At 43.1% G+C, this 23,096-nt stretch overlaps 3 protein-coding genes across 3 annotated transcripts; all 3 read right to left on the bottom strand.

Annotated features, from left to right (window-relative positions):
- Nucleotides 1–5,993: 5,993 nt before the first annotated feature.
- hspb9 (heat shock protein, alpha-crystallin-related, 9) lies at nucleotides 5,994–7,077 on the bottom strand. The gene is made up of 2 exons (XM_069177666.1): nucleotides 6,759–7,077; nucleotides 5,994–6,655 (listed from the first exon to the last, which is right to left on the bottom strand). Exons 1-2 carry the CDS (start codon nucleotides 6,980–6,982, stop codon nucleotides 6,193–6,195), a joined length of 687 nt encoding a protein of 228 aa, XP_069033767.1. The 5' UTR covers nucleotides 6,983–7,077; the 3' UTR covers nucleotides 5,994–6,192.
- A 1,773-nt stretch (nucleotides 7,078–8,850) lies between these two features.
- On the bottom strand, nucleotides 8,851–14,075 carry LOC138215477 (scavenger receptor cysteine-rich type 1 protein M160-like). The gene is made up of 5 exons (XM_069177664.1): nucleotides 14,011–14,075; nucleotides 13,832–13,867; nucleotides 13,432–13,743; nucleotides 10,977–11,111; nucleotides 8,851–10,878 (listed from the first exon to the last, which is right to left on the bottom strand). The coding sequence occupies exons 1-5, from the start codon at nucleotides 14,051–14,053 to the stop codon at nucleotides 10,529–10,531; spliced, it is 876 nt and encodes a 291-aa protein (XP_069033765.1). The 5' UTR covers nucleotides 14,054–14,075; the 3' UTR covers nucleotides 8,851–10,528.
- Nucleotides 14,076–18,881: 4,806 nt separating this feature from the next.
- Nucleotides 18,882–22,585, bottom strand: LOC138215476 (scavenger receptor cysteine-rich domain superfamily protein-like). The gene is made up of 5 exons (XM_069177662.1): nucleotides 22,521–22,585; nucleotides 22,342–22,377; nucleotides 21,942–22,253; nucleotides 19,492–19,626; nucleotides 18,882–19,393 (listed from the first exon to the last, which is right to left on the bottom strand). Exons 1-5 carry the CDS (start codon nucleotides 22,561–22,563, stop codon nucleotides 19,044–19,046), a joined length of 876 nt encoding a protein of 291 aa, XP_069033763.1. The 5' UTR covers nucleotides 22,564–22,585; the 3' UTR covers nucleotides 18,882–19,043.
- Between the last annotated feature and the right edge of the window lie 511 nt (nucleotides 22,586–23,096).

The raw sequence follows: 23,096 nt of genomic DNA on the forward strand, positions 1-23,096 counted from the left end.
TTTAACTTAACCCAGAACCAGGTTAACTTAACCCAGGACTAGTTTAAATATAAACCCAGGCCCGGCTGAAGTTGGAACTCAAACTCTAACTTTTGCTCATATGTTGTTGTTGGCCAGCCAAGGATTTTTCCCGGTACACCATGTGGGTCATGTTAGTATGATCTCTCTCTGACACGTGCACTTTGAGGATCAAATGTTTCCTTCTAATATGTCGTAATATTTCTGTAAGCTGCACCTGCACAGGGTCTCCTGCAGAACCGTGTCGTGGTTGTACCGGAGCTGTTAACATCAGCACATCTACTGAATTAGTAATAAACACATATACAGCTGAGATGGAGCACGTCAGTGTGTGTGTGTGTGTGTGTGTGTGTGTGTGTGTGTGTGTGTGTGTGTGTGTGTGTGTCTGTGTGTGTGTGTGTGTGTGTGTGTGTGTGTGTGTGTGTGTGTGTGTGTGTGTCTGATGGTACCTGCGGCTGCCTCATAAAGGTTAGATTCACTGAAAGCGGGGAAGAAGAGTGGCAGGAAACATTTAACCAGCGCTGATAAAACACACAGCGCTGTTCCTGTCACTGCACATCACTCAGCATCACCGCACACCCACACAAACACAACCACACACACACACACCCACACACACACACACCCACACACACACACACACACACACACACACACACACACACACACACACACACACACACACACTCTAAAACATACAGTCTTGTTCCTTTTCTTTTTTTCTCCTGTATATTTTTGGCTGTGTAAAGCCGATACTGAGGAAAGTTAACAGGTGCTATTAATACAGATTGTTTGGTATACGCGCGCACGCGCATGAATGCTTTTAAAGCCCATCTCCTGTCCTGGTGTTCAGGAGCCTGCCGGTGTTTATTTAGCCTGTGATTCCTCTATCTGTATCTCTGCTCTGTCACGATGATATGACAGCAGACCTCACTGATAACCAGGAGAACAACACATCAGTCTGATGTGTCTCTGCTTCTGACGGGTGTGTGCACAAAGTCTAAACCTGAATAATGTGTTAAAAATTACGCCTTTATTAAATATAACTTCAGAGGATATCATACCTGAGATGGATGAGCTCAGTTTTCATAGCCTTCTTATTACGCTTTCTGTTTTCCTTTTCACTACGATGCACAAAATGAATTCTATCCACCTGCGAACGTCATTATCTCGTCCAGTTGATTAAAAATCCCTCTGAGCTTCTTTTAATATCAGCAGTTCAACGACTGGAAACGTGCTCTTAATGAAAAGAACCATACAAAAAAAAAAAAAAAAAACATTTAGCTCTTTTTTTTTTTTTAACATGAATACTCCTGTGGGAGTTTGAGGAGAAAGTTTTGATAACACATCGGACAGGACATTTTCTTTTTCTTTTCTCAGAAAGCTTTTATAAAGTTGTGTTCATTTTTTAATGCAAAGACCTTTTTTTTGTTCTTTATATATATATATTGTCAGTAAGTCCCATTAAAAAAAACAGAACCAGCTCTCAAAAAATAAATACTTTCTCTGTCCTGTCTTCGGTCCTCGGTTACTTAAATTAGGGAAAAAGGAAAAAACAAGACAAAACTATGGTGAGTCATTGCTGAGAAGATGGAGTCAGCATTGTTTACACATTTTGCAGCTTGAAGTTTTATTATTCGTCTCAAACGAGGCACAGCAGCTGCTTTACTCTTAATTAAACTCCGGTGATGGGAGAGTTATGATCATTAGCGATGGTGTCAGTTTTATATATTCTCTGACTTTCCACTGTCATAGGATATTTATTTCTATTATTGGTGAGGTATGTACAATATTAAAAACATGCCTTTTGTTCTCCCTGTACGAAAATAATCCACACATTGTAAAATGCAGCAATCACACTTGTTCAAACCAATCAGCAACCATCGGTGATGTCATCGTTGGTTTGTGAATGTTATGAAGCCTCCAGTTCAGATTCTGTCCATCACCATCTTGTTAGTTCAAAGCGGTTTGGAGCAGGAAGTGACCATATTTGGACGAGCTGGGGGAGGAGCCGGCGGTGGATCTGACTGATCTGATTGGAAACCTGACGATACTACGTCCCGCCCACCGATAGCTGTAACCTGACTGCCCACAGGCCTGTCAATCAAACAGACACGCCCCCAAAAAAACAGGTATTTTTGAATCTTATTTTCTAATGAATGAGGGATTATTTTCAGATGGACCGCCAGAAAACTAATAAGAAGGAGTGACTTTGGCTGCTGGACACATTTTATTGACTTTGTATTTGATGAGAGAAGTAGAATGGGAGTCTATGGAGCCGGAGGATTTTTGGAGCCGACCTCTAGTGGCACTCGGTGGTATTGCAGCTTAATACACTTCTGCATCGGAACCATTTTTCAGACCTGGAAGCTACGAACACCTTTATAAACAGTCTGTCAAACCGACAGAACATAATGCTGCATTTGTCACCTCTGCTGAATCAGTGTAATAATCACGTCATACTCTAATGCCACTTGTTGGACATCTTGATCCAAAATGACTCAACAGCAGACAAAAGGCCCTCCACTTTTAGAATGGGATGCCCAGCGGGAATCAAAAAGCTAACTGTGGCAGAGTTTTGCTCCTCCTACACAGTACAGTGAATAAAGCAGCGTCCACCAAGACCAGCACCGTGGAGGTATCATTCATGAGACAGAAAATCTGAGATTTATATTAGTCGAGTGTCTGAGCGATGGACCAGGGAACAGAATCGGTCTGCAATAATGTGTTTCACAGTGAGCACGCCGTGGAGCCTCCTGGTTCAACATGGATCTAATTTTTATTGAAGCCATCAGTCAGATTTGGCAGCGTGCGGCAGGGCAGCACACACGCTGATGGAGGAGTTGGAGGGATGGTCTGCTCGTCTGGAAAGGAAGAGGAAACAATCACGGAGCTGAGGCTGCAGGACGAATCTCCACCATTGCTCACACCCATGTTTTATCAGAGCATCAGTCAAGCAGAGTCCAGCTGGAGGCAGCATTCTGGTATTAAAATCATCAGCCCGAAGACACACAATACGTGTTGTAATAAGTGTCATCCCGCTCTATGTGTCTTTAAACACTATATTCTCATTCCATACAATTTTATTTGGACTATTTTATGGCAGCAGAAGATTTACATAATTCTGTAAATTGTACCTTATGTTTAAAAGTCTCTTTTAACGTGAACATAAGAGGTTTTCAATAATAATCGTTTATTTCACTTAAAAAAAATAATAATTATAAATTCAAGTAAAAGTGAACAAAAGAAAGTTGCTCTCTTCAGTGTTTCAGCCACAGACTTGATATAAAAGTGTTCGTAACTTCTGCGTCTGAAGAGTTGTTCATCTTTAGAAGGTAAATTTAACTCATATTCTTGTAAAATAAATTCTTGCAGCCGAGGACCAATCAGCACTGGTTGATTACAGATGGAGTACACCTGGGTCTAACGTTGGGATCAGATCCACCTGGGTCTAATGTTGGGATCAGATTCATCTGGGTCTAATGTTGGGATCAGATCCACCTGGGTCTAATGTTGGGATCAGATCCATCTGGGTCTAACGTTGGGATCAGATCCACCTGGGTCTAATGTTGGGATCAGATCCATCTGGGTCTAACATTGGGATCAGATCCACCTCGGTCTAAAGTTGGGATCAGATCCACCTGGGTCTAACATTGGGATCAGATCCACCTGGGTCTAATGTTAGGATCAGATCCACCTGGGTCTAACATTGGGATCAGATCCACTTGGGTCTAATGTTAGGATCAGAACCACCATCTGTGGAAGAGTGAATCCTCCTGTGTGCTTTGTTGGTGTTTGTGTTTGCTTTTTGTTTGTACAGCTGAGTACCAATCAGTGCTGATTGACCAGGTGTGGTGATTACAGATGAATTACACCATATTATTTCTTCTAAATAATTTTTTTTTTTTTTTTTTTTTTTTTAAATCCCTGCCTGCATGCTGGTCAATTCTTCCCACTTACATTGCAACTGTGATCATCCACAACAGACTCCAATCCCGTTTGTCTTTAAATCTCCACTGAAGCCCAAAAATTCAAATTTATTCCCTAAATGAGTTTGCGAAAAATTGACTATCTAGTTTCCTGATAGTAGATATGTAAAGTCACACTGAGGGGACATGATGAAGAGATACGTTTGGCAATGATCATCACAACTGACTGAGGAGACAAAACGTATGAAATCAACCTGCTAAACAACTCTTACAAATAAAGTAGTCCCTAAATGAAAAATATAAGTGATTAAAAAGATTCGTAGCTTCTTAGTTTAATATGTTTGTATTTGTTGTTGTCTGATTTCCTTGTTTTATACTGGGGTAACATTTTTGCGAATGAAACTAACTAACATCCATCAGATCAGGTTGAAACGAGCTGTTTATTGAGTTAAAAAGGCTTCGATGTTGCTGCATCATATTAAGGATAAAATAAAAAAGAATCTGAAGAACGAAATGAGTGTACCTGCTAATGTATACCACTTTCTATTGGTAAAACTACCATCATACAGCCTCTTTGTTCTTACACACACAACCCTGCATCAACGAGGGACTTTCACAACCAAAGGATGGAAGCACAAACACACAAATGAGATTATTGAGATGAGAGTGTTTGTTTTATGCTCAGAGGACGTCTGTCTGCAGGAGAAACCAAGTTTGACACCTTATTGGACTGAAGGATCCATCATCATGACGGTCGGCAGGGAAACAGTGCAGTCATTTCCACAAACGGGTGTGTGTTTAGGTGTGTGTATTTTTGACACACACACACACACACACACACACACACACACACACACACACACACACACACACATGTACTGTATATATCCATGTATCATTCCAGGCAGGACTAATTCTGGACATCATTTTACAGTCCAAAGCACATTTGGTCCTTTACAGCTTTTGGAAAAGCAAGGAACCTACTCACATGCATACCGTGGACCCTGAACAACACGAATACATGCACAGTCACAATCACGCACACCTACGCACAGCAGACCCCCCGCCGAGCCGGTGAAGACGTTTCACTCCGGGAGGACAATTACAGAAGATTTGAGGAGACACAGTGAGAAAGAACAAAAGGTTTTAAAGTGTGCAGAGAAAACGCACAGCGAGGTCTGAATGTTACTTTCCTTCATTTCACACCGGATCCAGATCTCTACACGTATGACAGTGTCAGGAACCTTGTTAACCATGGTAACCTCATTAACATTAAATGCTGATATAAAGTGGAAGTAAAATAATCAGTTTCATCATTACCACCAAGGTTAACACTGCGTGTGATTTTCTGTGTAATTTCCTCCAGCATGTGTGAGATGATTCAGCAGATTTCGGCAGAGATAAGAAAGTATGAGCTCAGCGAGAGGAGTTAGTTCTTCATTTCTACAGCGACGCTTCTGTGAAGTCGTTCAATAATAATAATAAAAAAGTTCAGCCATGATGCTGTTGGTAAAGATAACAAAAGATCACATCCTGAACTGCCCTGAAGTTTGCTGGACTTTTTTTTTTTTTTTTTTTTTTTTTTTTTTTTTACTTCTGGAGGTCTGCAGAGTGGTCGCAGGGCTCTTGAACACCTCCCTGAATTTGGCTTTAAAACCATCAGAAGAAAATAAGGATACATGTACTGTTTAAATAATTTGTTTACTTATGACTTTAGTTGAATTAATTCTTTAAAAGTTAAATAATATGTGTTTATTCTCCTTCATCTTCTCACCTTCTCCCCTCACGTCTTCATCTCCTCTTTCACAACTCCGTCAGAGCAGAACTCATCAAACATTAAACCGCTGCTGCTCCAGCGTGCCATCAAATAACTTCCCCCCAGGAACCCCCATGTCACTGGAACCTTTTAACTGTACTAATTAAGTTACTTGAGGGGAGATGGAGGTGACATTGTTGTCTCCCTTCCTCTTGCTCCTCCGGCTCCATCCTCCAGGTAAACTGGCTGCTGGCTCCATCATGTGGTCACAAAAATCCTGAACATGTCTATTTATTTATAAAATCATTTTCCATTCAGAACTTTATTTTATTTTAAACATTTTACACCAGTAATTAGAAAATACATCTTCTCTTTATTTAATAATTGTAAACTTGAGTCATGATCGAGTCTTTAGTGGAAGTGTGTGCGTACAAACATATCTTCGCTCAACGTGTGTTTTCATGTGAGGGAGTGTGTGTCTTGTGTGCGTCAGTCTGTGTGTTCCTCCTCTCTTTTGTCTGTTTTGATTGGAAACTCCAGCGACGACCTGAAGCGAATGGGCACCTGCTGCTCCTCGCTGATTGGCTGCTTGGCCACGGGGGCATGGATACGCAGCTGTCCGTCATCCATTAGGGAGCATGAGAGGCTGGACAGATCCAGGTGAGCGGGCAGGTCGATCTTCTGCACAAATCCTGCCTGAGATGACGCCAAGGAGCAGAAGGAGGCGCAGGAGGAGGAGGAGGAGCAGGACTGGCTCTCTTCGGCTCCCCCTTGTTTCATGGCCACCACGGCCAAGCTCCGCCCTTCCAGTTTGACGGTGATGTCACTGGGGGCGTAGCCGCGAGCGTCGAGGGTCACCAGTAGGTCGCCGTTGTTTTCCGAAGTCTGCTGTGTGTTCTTCTGCAGCTCCGGGCTGAGACCCTCCCTCCGCTGCTCCTCACCGTCACTCAGCCTGAAAACAGAACCAGTTCATGAGCTCGGGCAGGTGTTCTGACCCGTCCACCTGTTTGGACCCGAGCCCATCGACCGGAGGTCTGAACACTCAGATCACTTACCGTGCCAACGAGGAGGAAACGAGCGGCAGCTGGCTGAGTTTGACCAGCTGGGTCCCATCGTGGAGCTCCCTCAGGAGGCTGTCTGCCAGCTTGGCCCTGCGGTTGAAGAAGTCCTGCTGCAGAGAGGAGAGGGCCTTGTGATGCAGTGGCCACAGCAGCCGGTCCTGGCTGAAGAACGGGTCATCGGCAAACAGGCTGCTCAGAGCGGCGTGCTGGGACATCATATCGGCAGATCTCTGACTTCAGATCTTCGGGCTCCAGTAAGCAGTGAGAAATGGAGGCTTCCTCAGTGTCTCTAAGTGAAGTGTGTGATCCTACCCAGCAGTCCGTTTTAAATGCCAGCTGCTCTGCAGTGGCCCTCCCACCACGCTATTTAAACCCCATGAGCTCACTGCCGTTGGTGAGCGTGTCTCAGACAGGAATGCAACTCATCAAAAAGCTAAAGACGCCTCATGGTCACATCCTCTTTGTGTTTGTGTGCATGTGAAAATATCTTGTTTCTGATTTGTCATTCCTCAGATGTGATGCAGATATGGATCTTTAAAGTGTGCTGCAGTCTGCAGATCTCTGGGATGATGTCACAACTCAAAGAAAAACTTTATTCAGCAAATGTTTTCAGACTCAACAAATTAAAAATGTCACCCGTTGGCTTGTGAACATTATGAAGGCTCCAGTTCAGAGGAGCCAGCGCTGGATCTGACTGATCTGATTGGAAACCTGATGATACTACGTCCCTCCCACCGATAGCTGTAACCTGACAGCACCACAGGCCTGTCAATCAAACAGACACGCCCCCAAAAACAGGTCTTTTTGAATCTTCTTTTCTAATGAATGAGGGATTATTTTCAGATGGACCTCCAGGAAACTAATAAGAAGGAGTGACTTTATCTAACAGCACCGAGATAACTGATGGACACATTTTATTGACTTTGTATTTAACGAGAGAAGTTGAATGGGAGTCTATGGAGCCGGAGGCTTTTTGGAGCCGACCTCTAGTGGCACTCGGTGGTATTGCAGCTTAAGACACTTCTGCATCGGCCTAATTTTTCTACGTCCACTTTCGTGTACAGTCTGTGGTTCTGCCAAGTGACTGAAACTGAATCTTTTCATGTCAGGTTATGACTTATTGAATTTATTAACACAACCCCTGTAAATGTTTATTCAGACTGAAAGGTGCAGCAGATTCAACACCTTGTATCATTCACGTATATTTAACTACTGGACCACGTGAGCGGTGCTGATTTGTCCCAAACATCCAACAGCTCTGTCTCGGTCCTTCATCTCTACAGATTTATAAAGATAAACCTGCTGGTCGGTCATGTTTTTCACCTCAGTTCTTATGTTTTTATGGTTTAAACACACAACGTAGAACGTGTTGATCATTGTCCTTTAGAGTCGCTGGCAGGAAGATAAAGTTCAGTCTCTAAAAGAACCAGGCTGGCTGTTTCCCCCTGATGCCAGTCTTTAGGCTAAGCTAAGCTAAGCTAACCAGCTGCTGGCCACACTTTTATATTGACTCTAGACAGCAAAATCAATCTTTGCATCTGAAAGCACAAAAACACATTTTTTTTAAAATAGTTGAAATAGCCTTTGAGGGCCTGATGATCGCAGCACCTTTTCCCTGAGAGGTGAACACACTTTAAAAACTGATGGACCATAACTAAGATATGTTCAAATCCAGTACGTGATCGTGTGTTGTGACTCTGGGAAATACCTTCTCATACACTTCATGTGCATTTTTCCTTGATCAGGTATGAAGTGACACTCAGGAAGTGACTCCAGCAGCTGTTCAACCACACAAAGCCGGCCTGGCGTCGGGTTACGCGTCTCCGCCGCTGCCTCTTCCAAGGATGAGCTCAACGTGAACACACACACACACACACACACACACACACACACACACACACACAGCCTGTCTGCACGTGTGTGTGAACATTACAAGGAGACTGTGTCACGTCTATTTGTGGACTTCAGGGCGTCACGCTTTCACTCTGCCCTCACGTCATTGGCTCAAACGGTCGACCAACTGGAATGTGATTGGTTAAATAGTTGTTGAAAGCAGAGGTGGGAAATATCACACGAGACAAAGTGACACCAGTTCATCTCACGTGATGCTCATTTATTGATGAGGGTCTTTCAAACATTTTACCCATGAAACATTTTGTCGTCAGTGTTCCTGTTAAATATCTGCGTTGAAGAGTCGGATTGTTTTAGCTGCTGATCTGAGCTGAAGCTGGGCAGATTCAGATGTCAAGTCTGAGCCATCAGTGCAAAAATAAAGAAGTGTGTCAGTGAACTGGGGGATGCCAGGGACAGAAATAGAGAGGGAGATTCAAGATGGCCATTCCTTCCTCATCTCTAAATTACCAGGATATTATTACATCATCCAGCTCAGTCCAGTTATTGTTTATGGCTGAATGTGACTTGTCACATTAATACTGGTCACGGTTATATTTGTTTGTGCCAAAAGATCCTGAAAAAAGCATCTTTAGGAAATTTGAATAAAAAAATAAAAAAAGTGAAAATGCTTCAGTGTAAATTCACAATGTGTAAATACCAATCAGCAGCCATCAGAGGTCATTGTTGGTTTGTGAACGTAATGAAGCCTCCAGTTCAGATTCTGTCCATCACCATCTTTGCTAGTTTGGAGCAGGAAGTGACCATATTTGGACGAGCTGGGGGAGGAGCCAGCGGTGGATCTGAATGATCTGACCAGCAAGCAAACACAAACCGGATAATTCTTGATTTACATGTAGTTCACTCCATGTTTGACTCAATCTGATTGGAAACCTGACGATACTACGTCCCGCGCACCGATAGCTGGAACCTGACTGCACCACTGGCCTGTCAATCAAACAGACACGCCCCCCCAAAAAACAGGTCTTTTTAAAGTTTATTTTCTAATGAATGAGGGATTATTTTCAGATGGACCTCCAGAAAACTAATAAGAAGGAGTGACTTTAGCTAACAACACCGAGATAACTGATGGACACATTTTATTCACTTTGGATTTGATGAGAGAAGTTGAATGGGAGTCTATGGAGCTGGAGGCTTTTTGGAGCCGACCTCTAGTGGCACTCGGTGGTATTGCAGTTTAAGACACTTCTGCATCGGAACCATTTTTCAGACCTGGAAGCTACGAACACTTTAATATCCAGTCTGTGGTTTCAACCAAAGCACCTGAGATGGTTGAACATCTGTCTGTATGTGTGTCGGTGTGTGTGTTCCTGTCAGTGTGTGTGTGTGTGTGTGTGTGTGTGTGTGTGTGTGTGTGTGTGTGTGTTCCTGTCGGTGTGTGTGTCGGTGTGTGTGTATTCCTCCTCAAGTGTTTAATCATTGGTGTATCAGAACCACTTTGTGTTAATGTGCTGCTGCAGACTAGAGGCGGTCACACAGTTCACGGCATTGCGTGTCACATGTTGGTCACGGCCAGTATGTACTGTGCATGTGTTTGTGTAGGTAGTGTGTGTGTGTGTGTGTGTGTGTGTGTGTGTGTGTGTGTGTGTGTGTGTGTGTGTGTGTGTGTTGTGCCCTGCCGGTGGTTATCCCTTTGTTGACATTATTTTATATTCAGTCTGTGGTTCAACCAAAGCACCTCAGATCTGAACATCTGTCAGTGTGTGTCGATGTGTTTGTTGGAGTGTGTGTCAGTGCACAGCAAAAACCTCTAGTGGCACTCGTTGGTATTGCAGCTTAAAACACTTCTGCATCGGCCTCATTTATCAGACCTGAATCTACGAACACTTTTATATTCAGCCTGTGATCCAAACCTAAAGGTTCTGATAAATATCCTCATATTCTCCACATGACTCGGCAGTCTGTTCATTTGATGGCAGTGATACATTCTCGTAGTCATTTTCTTCTTCACTGGTTATTTCTTCTTCTTCATCGTCTTCTTCTGTGGAGTCCTCCACACACACACAGATCTGCTTGGCCTCTACGTAATTTGCATTGAAGCCTTCATCCTCATCCTCATGATTGTCCTCACACGCTGGCTCCTCATAATCATTGCTCTCCTCTTCCTCCTCTCTCCCGGTATCCTCTTCGAGTTTCCCCACCTCATCAACATTCACGTAGTCGTCCTCATCACTGTCATGAGCGTTCAGGACTCTGAGGGCCGCTGAAAAACAAGCAACAGAACAAGACGTGACCTCGAAGGAAAACACTGATGAATGTGTGCGTTTAAAATGAGTAAAATATGTCTTGGTGTGCACAGACTTTGATTTTGGACAAGAGCCACAGTCTGCTTCACACGACGTGTCCTCCTGTGGACCAGACACACCACCAGCAGGACCAGCAGGGCGAGCAGCACCAGTCCAACAGATACTGAGGAGATCAGCAGCAGCGACGATGCTACAGAGACAACATGTCATCAGTTAATCCGGCAAAACACGTCTGATTTCATCCAAGTACAACGAACGGCTTCTCATTCAGACTAACACAGACAGGAAATGACCTCATCATGTGAACACATCACCCTCCAAAACATCTGCAGTTTTAATTATCTTACCCAGAAATCGTCATGTTTTTGTGTCCTCTGTTTAACACACTCAATAATAATAGATAATAATAATTAATAATAAATAATAAATAATAATATAAACACTGATTCTTCTGTCCAGCAGCAGCAGTGAAAAAGAAACACTTTGTGTTCAGGAACAGCGGCAGCTCCCTCACACGCTTTTAATTTGAAAATCCTTTAAGTCGGTAGCCCCGCCCCCTTCTTCTGCAGGAGCCAAGATGGCGACCGTTTAGGGTGGAAAGTGTCCAGAGTTTCACACTGTCCAGAGCGTTTTGAATTCATCATCCTGGTACTTGTAGTGTACTGATGTTAGTGTTAGTACACAAGTAGAACATCTGGAACACAAGAACAACTTCTGGAACTGAGGAGACCAGTTTCTGGAGTTTTGAAAGTGAAATGTTGTCCCATTCTCTCCTGATATAGGATTTCAGCTGCTCAGCAGTTCAGGGTCTCCTTTGTCATATTTTTCATTCATGATACACCAGATGTTTTCAATGATTGACAGGTCTGGACTGCAGGAGGCCAGTTTATCAGAGGACTCTTCTACTACGGAGCCATGCTGTTGGAATACGTGCAGAATGTGGTTGGATGTTGTTCTGCTGAAATAAACAAGACCTTCCCTGAAAGAGACGTTGTCTGGATGGCAGCATATGTTGCTCCAAAACCTGAATATATCATTCAGCATTAATGCTTCCTTCCAGATGTTCAAGCGACCCATGCCATGTTCACTAATGTATCACCGTACCATCACAGATGCTGGCTTTAGACCTGAGCTGATAACAAGCTGGATGGTCCCTCTCCTCTTTAACTTGGAGGATGCCGCGTCCATAATTTCCAAAATTAATTCAAGTTTGTGGGCTAAGGGCCCAAATATCACCACCATCCAATATTGGTTTTCTTACTTGTCCTTTGTGTTCAGAGATTTCTCCAGATTCTCTGATTCTTTTAATGATTTTATGAACCGTAGATGATGAAATCCACTAATTCTTTGTAGTTTCACATGAAGGAACATGATTCTTAGATTGTTGCACTATTTTCCCACACAGTCTTTCAGAGAGTGGTGAACCTCTCCCCATCTTCACTGCTGGACTCTGCCTCTGTGAAATTATTATTATTTTTTTTTTATATCCAATCATGTTACTGATCTGTTGCCATGGTAACCTAATTAGTTGTGAGATGTTCAACCAGGTTTTTTTTTTTAGAATTACACAAATTTTCCAGTCTTTTGTTGAGCCTGTACCAACTTTTTTGAGATGTGCTGCTAAAAATGTTACATTAACCTATATTTTTTACAAAACAAAACGATTTCTCCATTTCAACCTTTGATGTATTTTATTTGGTTTATTTTCATTTAAATATGGATTTACGTGATTTGCAAATCATTGCTTTCTGTTTTTATTGATATTTTACACAGCGTCTCAACTTTTTGGGAAACAGCGTTTTAAGTTAATGAATATGTGAAGAGGATATTTTCTTTTTCATTTGTCTTCTGTTCTGCTCTCTGGCTTCTTAGTCGCAGCCATCAGGCAGTTTCCACATCTTTAAAAAGCAGCTGCCCACAGATAATAACTGATGGTGGAAGATTTACCACTGCTGGTTTCCTGTTTTGTCCAGTTTAGGGAACTGTTCTGTTTTACCCATCAGCTAAACACTTTGCAGACTTCATGATTATCTTGTTAGAGTAGTTTTTGTGTGAAAGATATATATTTTGTGAGTCTGTCATGACTGAGCACCGTCCTCAACCGGCTGTCAGTCAGTCTAGCAGGGAAACACAAAGTAGGTGAACCCTTTGGAATCAGCTGCATTTATAAATAAAAAAAACTCTGTTCACGAGTCGACCGCATGCTAATCACTGAGCAGCAGACAAAAACATCACCTCAGTCATTGGAGGGATTTTGCTGAGTTGAAGCAGGTCTGTGAGGCAGGATCTAAATGCTTCTTTAAGGTTGTTGCTGGTAAAGGAGGTTCAACCGGTTATTAAATCCGAGGGTTCATGTACTTTTCAACCAGCACTGACAATGTTCGATGGGTGTGTTCAATAAAGTCAAAACATATCATCACATTTCTGCACTCATAGCTCAGGCACATTCTTGTTTGTCCATACTTTCAAAAACCTACAGCTGTATCTGTAGAATTCACGTCTTTTCTCACCTGAACAGACGACACCAGCATCCTCATTGTGTTTACAGTCATGTGTCCCCAATCCTGTGTGCTGACACTCAGTCAGAAACCCTTCACTTCCTGAACAGGTCACGTTACCAAGCCAGATGTTTCCAGTTCCTTCACCAAAGCTGGCGGATGAAGATGCATTCAGTGCCGTCCCACAGTCCAGCTGTCTGCAGACCACCTGAGCATCCTTCAGGTCCCAGCCGTCATCACAGACTGTTCCCCAGGAAGCTCTGTGGTAGATTTCAACTCTTCCAGAGCAGCGAGTCAACCCAGATCCAACTAGTCTGATTTGACCTTTAAAGGCACAAGACATGACAAACTATATTTGAATAAAGTGCTTCAAATGAAAATGATTTAACGTCTGACAGGAGGACAGACTGACCTGCAGCAGGTGGAGATGAGTTCAAGAGGAGAGAAACTAGAAGAGATAAAAGAATAAAAGACTTGTTTAAGTTAATATGTCATGATAAACATTTGCACTACCTACAACACATGCGCCATCTGTATAGAACATTAAGAAACAGTTGTATGAAGAACTAGATTATAGAAAATATGTCGTACCCAGGATCAAGAAGGGAAGGTTTCTCTGCTGTCCGGCCTCCATGGCTAAGAAGAAGACTGCTGTGTGTCACTTCTCACACAAAACTAAAAGAATAAACCGTGATGGTCAGAAATACTTCACACTGTTCCTACACCATCACTTCCTCTATGATTTTCCAGTTTCGTTTTTTCTCAGAAAACAACAGAACACTAAAACTGAGCAGCTTGAAAGCAGAGTGAAAAGCAGAAGCTGCAGCTCTCACATAACACATATATAACTCTGTAGTTTGAAGTAGTTGTAGATTAATAGCTCTGTCTACCACTAAAACATAAAATTGACAACAACTAAAAGAGGTTTTTCCCCGCTGGCTCACATAATCGGGACAGGTGTGTGATGGTAATGGCCGAGTCTGAAACTGTTGTCACTCTGTTATGAAAATATGCAGTCATATACTGTACCAGTCAAAAAGGGAGACACCTATTTTTTTCAAGGGTTTTTCTTTATTTTGACTTTATTTTGGCATTGTGAAACAAAATCTAAGACAACAAAAATATAAAAACAAACTTATGGACAAATGCAGAAAGCTAAAATGTATAAACAAGGCAAAATATGGTTTCATTTTTTTACATTTCCTTCAGGAAGCGCAAAGACCCCGAACGATCCGACAGATGGAAGCCGAAGCCCGGGTAGAGAGGTTCGGTGAATCTGGAGTAGAAGGTGTGCAGGTGGATCGGTGTGTCTGAGGAGACTCTGTAGAAAGACAGAGTGCCAGCCGGCCAGTCCAGGTACACGGCCACTCTGCAGGTGTCACCCTCAGAATCAACTCTGAACATCTCTGTGTCATTGTGAAAAAACTGGTAAACTCCATTCCAGAAGTTCAGGCACCAGGACTTGTCATTCCTTCCCAGTGTGCAGTCCTTTCCACTTCCTCTTCTGTGGATTCCTCCGTAAGTCACTGTGTGTGTGTCGGTGTGTGTCATTGCGTTTGTTGGTGTGTGTGTCGGTGTGTTTGTCAGTGTGTGTCGGTGTATGTGTTCCTATTGGTGTGTATGTCGGTGTATGTGTCGTTGCGTGTCTTCCTGTCAGTGTGTATGTCGGTGTGTATGTTTGTTGGTGTCTGTGTTGTTTGAGTGATCCTGTCGGTGTGTTGGCGTGTTTGCTGGGATGTGTGTCGTTGTCTTTGTCTGTGTGTTTGTTGCTGTGTGTTTTAGTGTGTGTCGGTGTGTGTGTGCCGGTATGTGTGTGTTCCTGTCGGTGTGTGTATGTGTTCTTATCGCTGTGTATGTCGGTGTGTGTGTTGGTGTGTTTGCTGGTGTGTTTGTTGGTGTGTGTGTCGGTGTGTTTACTGGTGTGCTTGTTGGTGTGTGTGTCTGTGTGTTTGCTGGTGTGTGTGTCTGTGTGTTTGTCGGTGTGTTTGTTGGTGTGTTTGTTGGTGTGTGTGTTGGTGTGTTTGTCGGTGTGTTTGTTGGTGTGCTTGTTGGTGTGTGTGTTGGTGTGTTTGCTGGTGTGTGTGTTGGTGTGTTTACTGGTGTGTGTGTCGGTGTGTTTACTGGTGTGTGTGTTGGTGTGTTTACTGGTGTGCTTGTTGGTGTGTGTGTCTGTGTGTTTGTTGGTGTGTGTGTCGGTGTGTTTGTTGGTGTGTGTGTCGGTGTGTGTGTCTGTGTGTGTGTGTCAATGTGTGTGTCCGTGTGTGTGTGTGTCGATGTGTGTGTGTGTGTGTGTGTGTGTGTGTGTGTGTGTGTGTGTGTGTGTGTGTGTGTGTGTGTGTGTGTGTGTGTGTGTGTGTTTGCATTTGGACTTTAGATTGGACTTCATACAACTGGATTACTTGAATTAAGGCAAAGTGTATTCTTTAATAGGCTTCTCTTCTAAGATTACTATATTGTATCTGCTGTCTTAGGTTATCTAGATTGCTAGCTTGTACGTTTTTTGGTTACCTTGAATTGTATGAGCTAGGATTTTGTTACATTCAAGTGACTGAGAGTTAAAGAGAACCAGTTAGAGTTAAAGTGCTGGACTTTTATTCCAATTCTATTAAGGACTAAACTCTATTTTACTTTCTACCTTTGAGGTAAATAGACTTTGTCAATTATCAGTTTTTGGCAATATTTGGAGATTTTTTGAAAGTTTCTTTTGTTTTGAAATCTGTTGAGTTTCTATTGCTGCCTATTTAGCCACCTTGTGCCTGAGGGTCTAATGAGCAGGGGGTGTGGACAGCAACCATCGTCAACCCTGAAAAACCAGGAAGTGCTTGAAGCATGAGCTTCAGCGTCTGTGAAGACTCGGAGGACAAAGACAAAGGAGTCTTTCGTTGGAGTCTTCAAGGGACACTGAGTATAACGCTGCTCTGTTTACTGCTATCTGAATATCTCTTTACTTTCCATACCTTTGCGTATATCTACTCGTAGATACTATAGGCCTCACATTCGTTCACACCAATACCATATCCTTTCCTCTCTTATCTATCCCACCCGTTCCACTCATACCCAACATCTCGTCACAGGAGGACTCTGGAACTGCCAGTCAGCTACGCGCAAGACAGACTTCATCTCTGGCTTTGCTATCCAGCAATCGCTTGACTTCCTTGGTCTCACTGAGACCTGGACCACACCGGACAACACATCCACCCTGCTGCTCTCTCCTCTGCCTTCTCCTTCAGCCACACGCCCAGACCCACCAGTAGGGGTGGTGGTACAGGTTTACTCATCTCCCCCAAATGGAGGTTTTCTCTTCACCCGTTTCCCGTTTCTTCCACTTCCTACCTCACTGTCTTTTGAGTTTCATGCTGTGACAGTTTCTCATCCAGTACAATTAAACATTGTTGTTCTCTACCGTCCACCAGGTGAAGAGGGAGATTTCTTGGACAAATTAGACGTCCTCCTGTCAAACTTACCAGAAAATGGTCCTCCACTTGTCCTTCTGGGTGACTTTAACATCCAGACAGAGAAGTCATCTGACCTTTTACTTTTACTGTCTTCCTTTGCTCTCTCACTCAGTCCTTCCCCTCCTACTCACAAATCTGGTAACCACCTGGACTATATTTTCACCAGAAACTGCTCCACATCTAACCTCACTGTAACTCCACTTCATGTCTCTGACCACTTCTTTATCTCTTACTTTCTCAAACTGACAACCCTCCCACATCAACAGACTCTGTATCTGTCCGTCGCAACATTCGCTCCCTCTCTCCCTCCTCTCTCCCTCCTGTTTTATCTGCCCTCCCTTCAACTGACTCTTTCTCACTCTTGCATCCTAACTCAGCCACAGACACTCTCCTTTCTACTCTGTCTTCCTCTCTTGATTGTCTCTGTCCTCCTCCATGTCCTCCAGTCCTCCGCAGCTCCGTGGTTGTCTGACTTGGTGCTCCCAGAGAGCCACTATGAGAGCAGCAGAAAGGAAATGGAGAAAATCTAACCACCCTGACGACCTGCTAACTTATCAATCTCTCCTCTCCTCTTTCTCTGCCTCTATCTCTGCAGCCAAAAGCTCTTTCTTCCAAACCAGACTTCAATCCTCATTTTCTAACCCCAAAAAGTTCTTCTCCATCTTTTCCAACCTCCTTGAACCCCCCAGTTCCCCTCCTCCCTCCTCCCTTCCAAGTCACTTTGTCAACTATTTTATAAAAAAGATAGATGACATACGCTCCTCATTTTCATTTTCAAACCCAGCTTCTGTAACTACATGTCCATCATCTTCATCTTCATCCCCTTCGCTTTCCTCTTTCACCCCCCTGTCTCCCAATAAAGTTCTCACCTTGGTAACCTCCACCCCCCCAACCACCTGCCCCCTTCACCCCATCCCATCTCACATTCTCCAGTCTATTGCTCCAGACCTTCTTCCTTTTCTCACCCATCTCATCAACACTTCTCTGTCAACTGGCTGTTTCCTGAACGCTCTGAAGGAGAGAGTGAACCCTCCTGAAGAAACCCCCCCTCAACCTGTCTGAAGTAAACAACTACAGACCCGTCTCTCTTCTTCCCTTTCTTTCCAAAACTCTCTGACTACTACCTTCAACAACTCTGTCATCCCCGACCCTGACTGCTAGGAACCTCGGCGTGACACTCGACAGTCAACTCTCTCTTACTGCCAACATCACTGCAACAAAACGTTCCTGTAGATACATGCTGCACAACATCAGGAGAATACGTCCTCTTCTCACTCAGAAGGAGGTGCAGGTTCTGGTCCAGGTTCTGGTCATCTCATGCCTGGACTACTGTAACTCCCTCCTGGCAGGTCTACCTGTTAGCGCCATCCGACCTCTGCAGGTCATCCAGAATGCCGCAGCTCGACTGGTCTTTAACCTCCTAAATTCCCTCACACTACTCCACTCCTCCTCTTCCTCCTCCTCCTCCTCCTCCTCCTCCGCTCCCTTCTCTGGTTACCAGTAGCTGCCCGCATCCGTTTCAAAACATTGGTACTTGCATACCGTGCTGCGAACAGATCGGGTCCAGTCTACATCCAGGACATGGTCCAGCCCTCCATCCCAGCCCGCTCCCTCCACTCTGCTTCTACCAATCAGCTTGTTGCTCCTCACTGAGCTAAACACTCAACAAAATCACAACTGTTTGCTGTCCTGGCTCCTAAATGGTGGAATGAGCTCCCCAATGACATCAGGACAGCAGACAGTCTATACATCTTTCACCGCAAACTAAAAACACACCTCTTCAGACTTTACCTTCAATAGGTAGCACTTTAGTAACGCTTTAAATGACACTTACTGATAGAACTTTGTAGTTTGGCTTTCTTAAAGAAATTGTACTTTCTTGATTCCTGTTGCTCTGGGTTTTGTACCCTCATGGTTGAAATGACCTTATTGTAAGTCGTTTTGGATAAAAGCGTCAGCTAAATGAAATGTAATAATGTGTTTGTTGATGTGTGTCAGTATGTGTGTTCCTGTCGGTGTGTGTGTCGATGTGTTTGTTGGAGTGTGTCGGTGCACAGCAAAAACCTCTAGTGACACTCGTTGGTATTGCAGCTTAAAACACTTCTGCATCGGCCTCATTTATTAGACCTGAATCTACGAACACTTTTATATTCAGTCTGTGATCCAAACCTAAAGGTTCTGATAAATATCCTCATATTCTCCACATGACTCGGCAGTCTGTTCATTTGATGGCAGTGATACATTCTCGTAGTCATTTTCTTCTTCACTGGTTATTTCTTCTTCTTCATCGTCTTCTTCTGTGGAGTCCTCCACACACACACAGATCTGCTTGGCCTCTACGTAATTTGCATTGAAGCCTTCATCCTCATCCTCATGATTGTCCTCACACGCTGGCTCCTCATAATCATTGCTCTCCTCTTCCTCCTCTCTCCCGGTATCTTCTTCGAGTTTCCCCACCTCATCAACATTCACGTAGTCGTCCTCATCACTGTCATAAGCGTTCAGGACTCTGAGGGCCGCTGAAAAACAAGCAACAGAACAAGACGTGACCTCGAAGGAAAACACTGATGAATGTGTGCGTTTAAAATGAGTAAAATATGTCTTGGTGTGCACAGACTTTGATTTTGGACAAGAGCCACAGTCTGCTTCACACGACGTGTCCTCCTGTGGACCAGACACACCACCAGCAGGACCAGCAGGGCGAGCAGCACCAGTCCAACAGATACTGAGGAGATCAGCAGCAGCGACGATGCTACAGAGACAACATGTCATCAGTTAATCCGGCAAAACACGTCTGATTCCATCCAAGTACAACGAACGGCTTCTCATTCAGACTAACACACTGACAGGAAATGACCTCATCATGTGAACACATCACCCTCCAAAACATCTGCAACTTTAATTATTTTACCCAGAAATCGTCATGTTTTTGTGTCCTCTGTTTAACACACTCAATAATAATAGATAATAATAATTAATAATAAATAATAATATAAACACTGATTCTTCTGTCCAGCAGCAGCAGTGAAAAAGAAACACTTTGTGTTCAGGAACAGCGGCAGCTCCCTCACACGCTTTTAATTTGAAAATCCTTTAAGTCGGTAGCCCCGCCCCCTTCTTCTGCAGGAGCCAAGATGGCGACCGTTTAGGGTGGAAAGTGTCCAGAGTTTCACACTGTCCAGAGCGTTTTGAATTCATCATCCTGGTACTTGTAGTGTACTGATGTTAGTGTTAGTACACAAGTAGAACATCTGGAACACAAGAACAACTTCTGGAACTGAGGAGACCAGTTTCTGGAGTTTTGAAAGTGAAATGTTGTCCCATTCTCTCCTGATATAGGATTTCAGCTGCTCAGCAGTTCAGGGTCTCCTTTGTCATATTTTTCATTCATGATACACCAGATGTTTTCAATGATTGACAGGTCTGGACTGCAGGAGGCCAGTTTATCAGAGGACTCTTCTACTACGGAGCCATGCTGTTGGAATACGTGCAGAATGTGGTTGGATGTTGTTCTGCTGAAATAAACAAGACCTTCCCTGAAAGAGACGTTGTCTGGATGGCAGCATATGTTGCTCCAAAACCTGAATATATCATTCAGCATTAATGCTTCCTTCCAGATGTTCAAGCGACCCATGCCATGTTCACTAATGTATCACCGTACCATCACAGATGCTGGCTTTAGACCTGAGCTGATAACAAGCTGGATGGTCCCTCTCCTCTTTAACTTGGAGGATGCCGCGTCCATAATTTCCAAAATTAATTCAAGTTTGTGGGCTAAGGGCCCAAATATCACCACCATCCAATATTGGTTTTCTTACTTGTCCTTTGTGTTCAGAGATTTCTCCAGATTCTCTGATTCTTTTAATGATTTTATGAACCGTAGATGATGAAATCCACTAATTCTTTGTAGTTTCACATGAAGGAACATGATTCTTAGATTGTTGCACTATTTTCCCACACAGTCTTTCAGAGAGTGGTGAACCTCTCCCCATCTTCACTGCTGGACTCTGCCTCTGTGAAATTATTATTTTTTTTTTTTTATATCCAATCATGTTACTGATCTGTTGCCATGGTAACCTAATTAGTTGTGAGATGTTCAACCAGGTTTTTTTTTTTAGAATTACACAAATTTTCCAGTCTTTTGTTGAGCCTGTACCAACTTTTTTGAGATGTGCTGCTAAAAATGTTACATTAACCTATATTTTTTACAAAACAAAACGATTTCTCCATTTCAACCTTTGATGTATTTTATTTGGTTTATTTTCATTTAAATATGGATTTACGTGATTTGCAAATCATTGCTTTCTGTTTTTATTGATATTTTACACAGCGTCTCAACTTTTTGGGAAACAGCGTTTTAAGTTAATGAATATGTGAAGAGGATATTTTCTTTTTCATTTGTCTTCTGTTCTGCTCTCTGGCTTCTTAGTCGCAGCCATCAGGCAGTTTCCACATCTTTAAAAAGCAGCTGCCCACAGATAATAACTGATGGTGGAAGATTTACCACTGCTGGTTTCCTGTTTTGTCCAGTTTAGGGAACTGTTCTGTTTTACCCATCAGCTAAACACTTTGCAGACTTCATGATTATCTTGTTAGAGTAGTTTTTGTGTGAAAGATATATATTTTGTGAGTCTGTCATGACTGAGCACCGTCCTCAACCGGCTGTCAGTCAGTCTAGCAGGGAAACACAAAGTAGGTGAACCCTTTGGAATCAGCTGCATTTATAAATAAAAAAAACTCTGTTCACGAGTCGACCGCATGCTAATCACTGAGCAGCAGACAAAAACATCACCTCAGTCATTGGAGGGATTTTGCTGAGTTGAAGCAGGTCTGTGAGGCAGGATCTAAATGCTTCTTTAAGGTTGTTGCTGGTAAAGGAGGTTCAACCGGTTATTAAATCCGAGGGTTCATGTACTTTTCAACCAGCACTGACAATGTTCGATGGGTGTGTTCAATAAAGTCAAAACATATCATCACATTTCTGCACTCATAGCTCAGGCACATTCTTGTTTGTCCATACTTTCAAAAACCTACAGCTGTATCTGTAGAATTCACGTCTTTTCTCACCTGAACAGACGACACCAGCATCCTCATTGTGTTTACAGTCATGTGTCCCCAATCCTGTGTGCTGACACTCAGTCAGAAACCCTTCACTTCCTGAACAGGTCACGTTACCAAGCCAGATGTTTCCAGTTCCTTCACCAAAGCTGGCGGATGAAGATGCATTCAGTGCCGTCCCACAGTCCAGCTGTCTGCAGACCACCTGAGCATCCTTCAGGTCCCAGCCGTCATCACAGACTGTTCCCCAGGAAGCTCTGTGGTAGATTTCAACTCTTCCAGAGCAGCGAGTCAACCCAGATCCAACTAGTCTGATTTGACCTTTAAAGGCACAAGACATGACAAACTATATTTGAATAAAGTGCTTCAAATGAAAATGATTTAACGTCTGACAGGAGGACAGACTGACCTGCAGCAGGTGGAGATGAGTTCAAGAGGAGAGAAACTAGAAGAGATAAAAGAATAAAAGACTTGTTTAAGTTAATATGTCATGATAAACATTTGCACTACCTACAACACATGCGCCATCTGTATAGAACATTAAGAAACAGTTGTATGAAGAACTAGATTATAGAAAATATGTCGTACCCAGGATCAAGAAGGGAAGGTTTCTCTGCTGTCCGGCCTCCATGGCTAAGAAGAAGACTGCTGTGTGTCACTTCTCACACAAAACTAAAAGAATAAACCGTGATGGTCAGAAATACTTCACACTGTTCCTACACCATCACTTCCTCTATGATTTTCCAGTTTCGTTTTTTCTCAGAAAACAACAGAACACTAAAACTGAGCAGCTTGAAAGCAGAGTGAAAAGCAGAAGCTGCAGCTCTCACATAACACATATATAACTCTGTAGTTTGAAGTAGTTGTAGATTAATAGCTCTGTCTACCACTAAAACATAAAATTGACAACAACTAAAAGAGGTTTTTCCCCGCTGGCTCACATAATCGGGACAGGTGTGTGATGGTAATGGCCGAGTCTGAAACTGTTGTCACTCTGTTATGAAAATATGCAGTCATATACTGTACCAGTCAAAAAGGAGACACCTATTTTTTTCAAGGGTTTTTCTTTATTTTGACTTTATTTTGGCATTGTGAAACAAAATCTAAGACAACAAAAATATAAAAACAAACTTATGGACAAATGCAGAAAGCTAAAATGTATAA

Source organism: Embiotoca jacksoni, unplaced genomic scaffold (genome assembly GCF_022577435.1).
Source record: "Embiotoca jacksoni isolate LCO1_2020_lvr unplaced genomic scaffold, fEmbJac1.0.p SCAF_76, whole genome shotgun sequence".
NCBI lineage: Eukaryota > Metazoa > Chordata > Actinopteri > Embiotocidae > Embiotoca > Embiotoca jacksoni.